Source organism: Mizuhopecten yessoensis, unplaced genomic scaffold (assembly GCF_002113885.1).
Source record: "Mizuhopecten yessoensis strain PY_sf001 unplaced genomic scaffold, ASM211388v2 scaffold7743, whole genome shotgun sequence".
Classification (NCBI taxonomy): Eukaryota; Metazoa; Mollusca; class Bivalvia; order Pectinida; family Pectinidae; genus Mizuhopecten; species Mizuhopecten yessoensis.
Window position 1 is genome coordinate 304,023 of NW_018407200.1, and position 9,409 is coordinate 313,431.

The 9,409-nt window shown below is 37.0% G+C and overlaps 1 protein-coding gene across 1 annotated transcript; it reads left to right on the forward strand.

Annotated features, from left to right (window-relative positions):
- The first annotated feature begins 4,845 nt into the window (after positions 1 to 4,845).
- Positions 4,846 to 8,628, forward strand: LOC110454269. The gene is made up of 6 exons (XM_021503696.1): positions 4,846 to 4,986; positions 5,311 to 5,417; positions 5,986 to 6,293; positions 6,695 to 6,793; positions 7,201 to 7,393; positions 7,953 to 8,628. The coding sequence occupies exons 1-6, from the start codon at positions 4,846 to 4,848 to the stop codon at positions 8,446 to 8,448; spliced, it is 1,344 nt and encodes a 447-aa protein (XP_021359371.1). The 3' UTR covers positions 8,449 to 8,628.
- Positions 8,629 to 9,409: the final 781 nt, after the last annotated feature.

Consider the following 9,409-nt stretch of genomic DNA (forward strand, 5'->3'; position numbering starts at 1 on the left):
GTTATATGAATGTCAAATACGTCATTATTTAATACATTTACTTCTCAAAACTATGTTTATATTTAAATTAAAATACATTTTGTAAAACTGTTTTGACATATGAAATCTCCTAAAGGAGGAAATAAAGAATGTCTGTCTGTCTGTCTGTCTGTCATTACTTGGGGTTCTCCGTAGTGAGGAGTTCATGTCTCCACAGAGTAATACTGCATGCGTTCCAGTGAATTTAAGTACGACCTCACGCACCTCATCCAGTATTTGAATGAAGTCTGCTCTGGAGTTGTTTCCCCTTGAGGGTAGGTAGGCATTAATAATACAAATTTTGAGATCCGTACCCAATTCGATAACTGTGATTCTGTCACCACCATCCAGATGTGCTGTTGTTTCTATGTCTCAATCATTACTGTAGAGTATGGCAGTGCCTCTATATCCCCGCGGTACTTGTAGGGGGTATTGGGGGTTTATCAACAGCTTTTCCGAGGCTTCATGTTTTGTAGAAAGGTCATTCATCAGCGAGATATCAAAGTCGTATAGCCAATGCTCTTGCAGGCACACTACACCATATGGTTTTGAAGAAGTTCCTCAACGGAGGTCCTGTAACCCTTGACGTTTTTCACATTAAGGGTTCCGTCCTCTTTGCTCCGATGCTCTGCCTTGGGACAAAAAAAGACAGTTGGTTATTTTGGTGTTCGTTAGTTACCTGTTCCTTGGTGTTCTCTATGTCTGAGAAGATGAAGCGATCAGGGCTTGATATCTCGCTTTGGTTCGGGGCAGGAACTACATCATGAAGCGATCCGGTAGCCAGACCATTTCCGTTAACCTCAGGTGTGCTAACCTTCCGTTTGTGCGGCGTGGAGTGCATAGCTGGGGCACTATTCAATAGATCCAGTTTCCTTTTGTTCGGGGAGATGTCAGATTTTCGCAGAGGGTTCCCTTTAGCCAGATCAAGCAGACTTAGGAGTTTCTTAGGGCGGAAGTCGTTAGATTGATGCGCGAATCTCACTCTGGGTTCTTGTGGTCTTCTCCATGGTCCCCGTGTGCTGTCGTATGCTGAAGCTTTGTTAGCAGTACTAGGTCTTCGGTCATTGAAGGCCTAAAGTTTGTCCTTGTTGTCCAAAGTTGCCGCGCCGTGATTCCCTGCGTGTTGGTTGTTTGTATGAGGTTGAAAACACTGTGTCGGAGTCACAAATCCTTGGTTCCTCAAGTTTTGGGAATGTGGCTGTTGTTGGCAAGGTCGCAGGTGGATCGGTTGTGAAGGTGGTAGAGGAAATGGTTGAGCAGTAGGTTGCATTACTGGGAGGCCGTTAGGGGCTAGCGGGATCATGAAGCCGGGAGGTATGGTAGCACTGGGCATGCTCTGTTTGATTTGTTGCTGCTGCATTTGTAGGTTCCTTTGCATGTTTTCTACTTGGAGAATGTTCATGTTGTCTAATTCATGATGTTGTCCAGAGTAGTGTGATGATACATGTGTTCGGCGGTCACTTAATATGTCCGGCTGGAGAACATTTTGTTGTAACAAGTTGTTGGTTTGTTCAAGCTTGTTTATTTTCCTTTCCAAGTAGATGATAACACTCGTAAAGTGTTCAAGCTGTTCCTGCAGATCTGCTCGGTTGTTGCTTATCCCTTTGTTTGCCTTCTTCCTTCTCTCCAGTGTTGGGTCATTACATTTTTGTCGGGCTGGAGGTGTTTTATTTTGACTCTTTCCGCTGAGGTCCGAGACAATGCGTGGGGAGTTGTTTGTCGTTAGAAGTAATACCAGTATGTGTAGAGAGGCTGTTGTAACTCCTTAGCTTCACACTCTGGTTGCACAGAGGCCTCATAACCATCTTTTGGTGATGTGTTGGAGTTATCGAAGTCAGCAGGGTTTGAAGCCGGAATTCTGTGTCCTGTGGTTATATGCTCTTGCTCGCCATGGGTTTCTGCTGTGTCGAAAGGGAATTCATCATGTCGGAGGTACTCACATTCTTGTTGAAGGATGGAAGTGTTTATATGTGGCTGGGGTCGGAGTGTAAGTGAAGTATCTAAGAAGGAGAGATGTCTATACGATAGACAGCTGTAGCGTGGGTTGCCGCTATACAATTCTGATAAGTCGGTGTCTATACGTTGGCAGTAGTAATGATACCAATGATGACAGATGTCGCATTCAATGCCCTCGGAGTCTACATAGACATTACAGTGGATACACGTATCTATATCCTCCGCTAGAGATGGTTCGGTCTGATCTATCTGTGAGGGCAGAGTATCATGGACGATCATGTCTTCTATCTGTAGCATGCTGGTGCAGGCATCCGGTGCATCTACACTTTTCTTCATACATCTATCGATAAGATCTGCCATCCTTCTGTCTAGACCATCCATGCTGGGTTGGGAATGAATTACATGCAGAATGTCTGGTAGGATGTCTTCCTGTAAGAGGGCAACGTGTCGACCATTGATTAGTAGGGAGGATTGGGTGTGATACATGTTTATTGCAAATTTTTGACGCTTTCCTGATCCACCAGGATTGAGTCTATTGTAGGCACGGACTATATGGTCCGGGTTTTTTCTAACTTGGTCAATAATTTCTTCATGGGTGAGGACTATGTTATAGCGTTCGCATATCCTGTTTGACTTGGTAGTCTTTATAATCTCCGCCTTTAAAAATTCATAGCAGCCTCTGCTGCATTCAATCTTAAGTCGTTGGCCTCCATCTTTGGGAATGATGTTTATGAATGTTCTGTCACATCCTTTCCTTTTGTTTTGTAGGGCCTTATTACAATCGAGTGTGTAGTTATGTCGGGTGGTATTACAACGCGTTACTGTGTCTGTTTGAACTGATGTAGGGGCGATTTCCTCCGAGATTGGGCAATTGAATTGTTGTTGATGGGGGCCGCCATCTTGAAAAGATGAGAACATAATATGAAATGTCAAAGCCTTAAAAGAGCGAAGCTTTTGTTGATCTCTTATATTTACTGATTCTGAATGAGCTAATACTGCTTTCAGAATGAGGCAAGATACAATTTATTTAAAGTCGGCTAGTCGAGGGATAACAATAAAACATAAACTCTAATGAGATTAAGACCGACATAACAATAGGGGGGGATCGGGGCAAATTCGGCCCATTTTTATTAAAGTCCGTTCTGGGAAGTATGGTAGCACGTCTCCTTTTATTTAATTTTCCCTGTCGGATGATCGGATGGCCAAACACGGCCCGCAATGGGATTAGTTCGGACAGGCATTCGGGTAAGTTCGGCCCCATTGGAATCAGCTTAATTATGACGTTATAAATCATGCAATGTCAGATTTTACCGCCAATTTTACGACTTTTTATGTGTTACAATGGCCGAACTTGCCACGGTATCATTGGCCGAAACTGTCCATGCCCAAATTGATATTTCAATAAATTCTTATCGTACAGCAATATGGTAGTGAAGTCTTGGCTTTGCTTTTATGTATATCATTTGAAGCTGTCAGTGTGTTACACGTTTGACCGTAAAATAATAGCAATTCCGTTTATAGAAAGTTCGCATTATTGGAAGCGAAATCATGATTTTCTTTCTATCCTCTCAAAATTAATTTTCTCCTGTTTAGTAATTTTACATTATAGTTTTCCTCGCCATTTTTTCGTGTGAATGCCCAGGCAACTAAACTGCTAAGAATATTTAGATCTTTAAAGTAGCAAATATTAGCTGAAAAGCAAAAATATCAGGGGTGACCTAACTTGCCCCGGTCTCCCGTATGTAGATTTTTGTATCGTTGATGATTGGTAAAAATGTAGTCACAATATACTTTTTGCATCAATGACGTCATTTTCAAAGCTAAAGTAGATATTTGTTCTTGTGCGCAACGTATATGATGGGTCGGGTGGCGCAGTGGATAGTGCGCTCGTCTTCACCAAGATGGCCGGATTCAATCCCGGTTACCTGCCCGACCACGCGGGTTTTCTCCGGATATTCCGGCTTCCTCCCAAATTAAGAATTAAATCCTCTGCGTGCTTCCGTCAGGTCACAAATAGAATGATTGAAATACGGTAGGAAAAAACTGTTATAATTGCTATAGAAAAAAGTGCATATTACATATTTGACGATAAGTCTATAAAAGTAAATGAATAGAGATGTTAGTTAAAAAATTTGAAATAATACAAAAGAAAACATTGTAATACTTTGATGTAACTGGGATCGTCGTTATATCGATATTTAGAATTCCTGTTCCATCCTGAAACACCGGATTGAATTTCAAATTTTTGTAACTGTCACTGGGGTTTGACAGGTAATGATGCCAAATAAAATTAAACAGTTTCTGTCTGTAACTAGTTATAAATCGGCATGCGTTGTGAAAAAGAAATACGTTGCTGAAAAAGGGTTCGTTGTCTGGACAATTATTGTTGATCTCGAAATAAATTAATTATCCATTGTTTCTTTTATGAGTGGTGATGCTTACATAAATTATGTAAAGACTATAACCAGACTTTCAAAAATGTTAATTATTTCGTTCATATTCTCAACAAATGGAAATCAAAAGCTGATGAAAGCGATGAAGTCGTCTGAAGCGTCCTACGCAACCATCATGGCGACCTGCGAAAGTTTGAAGAAATTGTCGAAGTCCTAAATACAGAAATTATGTGAAGAGGTTGGAATAGATTCAAAGGGGAAAAGAAAAGAAGACTTGATTGGGCAAGTAATCACAAGCTCTGTACCGATTGACATCATTACTCCTGTGATTCGCCAAGAAACTGATTTGACTGCTTTATTTCCGTCAGTCAGTGTTTTAAAGGGGACAGAAAACCTACCACCTTTTAATCGGGTTAGGTATTCAGTAGTTTCAGTTACTGAATTGCCATGCCCTTCCTTCCTTGCAATTTACAACTTCATGGTGGAAAGGTCTAGGAAGTCTGTACATGACAATGTTGAAGCCGGTGATGAGGGAGTGTCGGTGAAGAATTTTAAGGGGATGGACAGGGCTGTTCGTCACTTTAATGCTGGCGACATACAGGACATGAAAATATCACGGGTAAGTTTAAATCGTTACTTTAAGTGATATAAATGGTTTCTGTTCATTTGAATACCCCATTTTCTGTATTTTTTTTAACAAGCAGCTACTGTACATAACGGTTAGGCTATAACATAACCAACCCCCTATTTTTCCAACATTTCTTCTGCAGCCTTTAGTTTTTTCATATGATTGTACACAATATAGAAAGTTTTTTTTTTTTTTTAAACTTCTTTGATTTTGTATTAATACTGGGTACACAACTAAAAGTCTTATAAATGTTGAGTGCAATGAGTTATAACATATAACAAGTTAAACTTTAAATTTGAATTAATTTTATTTCAGATTGGAGATGAAGTAGTTTATGTCATGGCTTCGTGTTTAGCCTCCATGAAAAAGGACAAATATATTGTATATTTGTGTATGACAACCAATGAAAGATGCTCTGTATAGTATGCTTATTGTCAGTGTCCCATTGGGTAAGTATTTTAAAGAATAAAGCTCCTTCTCTTGGTGGAAAATTGCATTATAAAGGTTTGATAAAATTACATAACTATGAAATTTGGCTCAACAGTATATTAAGTGATATTTATTTTGTGAAAGACTATATATTTATACTAAGGATGAATGAAAATATATGTTATCTAGCATAGCAAAATGTAATACTTATTTTAATAATCTGAACAGTCAAAACAAAATCATCTGGCTATTAAGTGTAGAAAATGTTATTATATACACAGTACAAACATCTTCCTTAGTTAAGATTAATAATTTATGGGATTATGTATATATGCATATGCAATTGTGGATATACATATATTTATTGATTTGAATATCACACACTGACACATACTAGTCCAAAGAAATTTATATATATACTTTATTTCTGCTATATTATTGAAATATTTTCTTATATCCAATTACCAATTACAATCCTGCATGTTGTGTAACTACATGTATTTATCTGGGGGAAAAAACACGTTCTCGGCATAAATAACATGTTGATATAACTTCTTTCAGTTTAGCCCAGCCATGTCGCCATATTGGTGGAGTTTTATTTGCATTAAATGGCAAATACAGGCTTAAAGCACTTGCTGGAGACTCAGCTGAAAGCTGCACAGCAAAGTTGTGCAACTGGATTGTGCCTAGGAGTGCTCAACAGATCCCAAAGCCTGTTAGTGCATTATGTTTTAACAAACCAAAGCTTGTTGAAGATCCAAAAGTCCGATCAGTAGACTATGATCCTCGCCATCCAAAGGACAGAGTATATGACATTTCTGATACCCTGGCTGAGCTGAAGGAATTGAAGAAAATCTTCCCGAACACAGGTTTGTAAACATTTATGATAAACTTGCATATGGTATCAATCTTGATTCTTGTGGTCATTCTTAGTTGATGTATTTCTGAAGGTTTATATAAACAATCAATTGTCCTGATTTAAAAAAGTAATTTATTAATTTATTTAATATTTCATATCATTAACTCTATGATAAACATACAAGGACTAATACATGTAATTGTCTTTCATTTTTGACCATACAATTAATTGTATCTTTTAATTTAAATATTTAATTTGCAGTTTAAATTTTAAAATAAAAGCTATAAAAAAAAATCAATTATGAAATTCCATTCAATCAGTTTCAACACTACAGTATGTTACGTAAACACATATTTTGTTGGCCTTATCAGGAGGAATCGTTAATGTAAACATTACTTTTTTACATTTTAGGAATGAGTCACTTATGGAATATTCCAGATGAAGTACCAGATCTTGCACATGAAGAAGTTGTTGAGACAGAAGTTGACCAAATGTACAACAGATACAAATGTTAGTGTTTGCAGTCAATCATGGTATAAAGCATAAAGTACAAATATCTAGTTTGCACAGCTGTTGTATTTTGAGAGATGTGGGAATAAGAAAAAAAAATGATCAAGAAACATGTGCAGTATTATATCATGTGCATTTTTGTTTGGACAACCCTTTGATTGTTGTTCTTTATTCAACATCTAGCAAAATACACTTGCATGGAGAATTGTCCTAACAGTCTGCAGATGTGCAAATCAACAAAGTCAATAAATCCCATACATCAACTATAACTGTTTTTTTTTTTAACAAATTCAATGCATTTCAATAGTTAAATCTTGATAGCTTGAACTCATGCAGACACCACCCATTTCTACTTTGTGAATACTAGTACATAATGATATTATAAAAAAAATTATATTATTTTTCAGTTCCTGTTCTCTCTATAGATGAGGAGTTAGTGACTTATAGAGAGGAGTCAACATTAGGTCAAAGAAAGTCAGCAATGTGGCTTAATCTTCACAAAGGCAGACTAACTAGCTCTTTGTTTGGACAGGTTCTGACAGCTGGTAGCAATCCTAACAATTTGATTAAGCAAATCATTGAAGGATCTTCCCTTGACAGGTATTTTAACTTAATCTTTTAGCACAGACCAACCAATTTGATTTCTACTTCTTTACATTTTTGATTGGTAAAAAAGGGAGAGAGAAACGTTTCAATTATTAGTTTCATTCATGAAAATCATTTTTCAATGAGTGGTCGACAAAATTTGATGCAGGTTTAATATTTAAAAACAATTTTTCCCTTTTTTATGTTCAAATCCTACATTTTCACTAAATTATGCGAGTAAGCGTCACATATTTAAGGACCTTGCAGTGCTTGAAATTTTAAGAATTATCTCCTCCTAAATTACTAGAACAAGGTCAGTATAGTGTGAGAAAAGTCAAACTGGTAACAAATTATCTCCCCTGCAACTTTTAAAGAAATATGCTTACATTTCTCTGTTGCAATATGTGAGATAAAATATTAATTAGATTGCAATTATTAATAGCAATAGGTGTACATATTCTACCTTTAAACATTTGTCTGGAAGGTTCATAACTTTTAAAGGAAATTAATTAATTACAATAATGAAATCACACAATGTGTCATAATAAGGTCAAATGTTATTTCAATCATACAGGTACACATCTTTGCCAGTTGCTGTACATTGGGGTGTAGATCACGAGAAAGACGCCATTACTGATTACCTGATGATGAAAGAGGCTACTGCATCTGAATTTAATGTGAAGGAAACAGGTCTTACACTTTACAGCAGCCACACATTTTTCGGTGCACCTAGTGATTGGCGTGTTTCAGATGATGGGGAAGAAGGAATACTGGAGTTGAAATGTCCCTTTTCCTTGAAAAAAAAGCTGGTAAATGAAATGGAAATTCAAGCCATTTTGGATCTCCAGGAGCCCTCTTTTTGTTTAGGAGAGACCGACTCTGGACCAGCTCTTAAGAGAGACCATATGTATTATGCTCAGGTGCAAGGGGAAATGGCTGTTATGGGTTTACCATGGTGTGACTTTGTTGTGTGGACTGGGGCAAAAATGAATAACATATGTATTGAGCGAATTATGTTTGATGCTATCTTTGTCACTAACATGATGCCCAAACTTGTGAAATTATGTTGATCATGTATTACCAATGTTACTCTCTAGGGACAGCACTTCATAGAATTTTAAATTTAATATTAATTAGGGCCCGCATCGAGAGATGCGGAGTCCTATAGTTATCACTTTGTCCATCTGTCTGTTCGTCAACAACGTAGATGTGCAATATTATATTTTGGTGAAGTTCGGCTGAATAATGTTTGGGAAAAAATCATTTTTGTTAAAATATTAAAAAAAATTATAAATGTCTTTTGTGTGTTTTTGAATTTCTTCTTAACATTTTTAATCAGATCTGCTTATTCACAAAGAAAGCACTCCAAATCAATGTTGGCAAGGGAGATAATTCATTGATAGTTACACATGTATTAATAGAAAGCTCTGAAATATTCATGTTTATTCATATGTGTAATCGATATATGTTATATATAGAATAGTACTTAACTATAATCTGATAAATGTAATTAAAAGGAACAATATATGACAATAAGAAAATGAGTAATGAATTTGTGGTGGTGGTGGTGGTGGTGGTGGGGGGGGGACAATTTCTTTCATCTGCTCATATAGGGGGTGTCATGCTCGAAAGCAAACTATTATGTAATGTTCTAGAAGTCTCCAGGTATTTTGAATATTATCATGATACTAAAGGTACGTCAAAATTGGTTAACCAACAAGCTACTTGAAAGATTTTGGATGCCTGTGGTGCTAATGAAAGTGGCAGAACACCATCAAAAATGTGAAAAAATTTCACACGTCCAATAGATCTTTGAACATGTATACGCAATCTTGCTATTTCTTGTGTTTCAAAAACCTCAGCTGTGGAAAACTGTGCTGCAACATCTTTGAATGGAGGAATGTTTAGTGTACAACCTTTTTTTTTTAAAGAAGGTCTCTAATTGTCAACCCTTTATCTGCCATTATACTGTCATTCTCTTGCAACAAATCTAAGATTCCAGATTCAATGGTAATTTGTCTGTCTGAAACT

What these genes read in the sequence shown, in the direction of transcription:
- LOC110454269 (XM_021503696.1), top strand. Translation starts at nt 4,846, where the DNA reads ATGGTGGAAAGGTCTAGGAAGTCTGTACATGACAATGTTGAAGCCGGT. An exon ending in AGGACATGAAAATATCACGG is followed by an intron (nt 4,987 to 5,310) that starts GTAAGTTTAAAT and finishes ATTTTATTTCAG; the next exon opens with ATTGGAGATGAAGTAGTTTA. An exon ending in GAAGGATCTTCCCTTGACAG is followed by an intron (nt 7,394 to 7,952) that starts GTATTTTAACTT and finishes TCAATCATACAG; the next exon opens with GTACACATCTTTGCCAGTTG.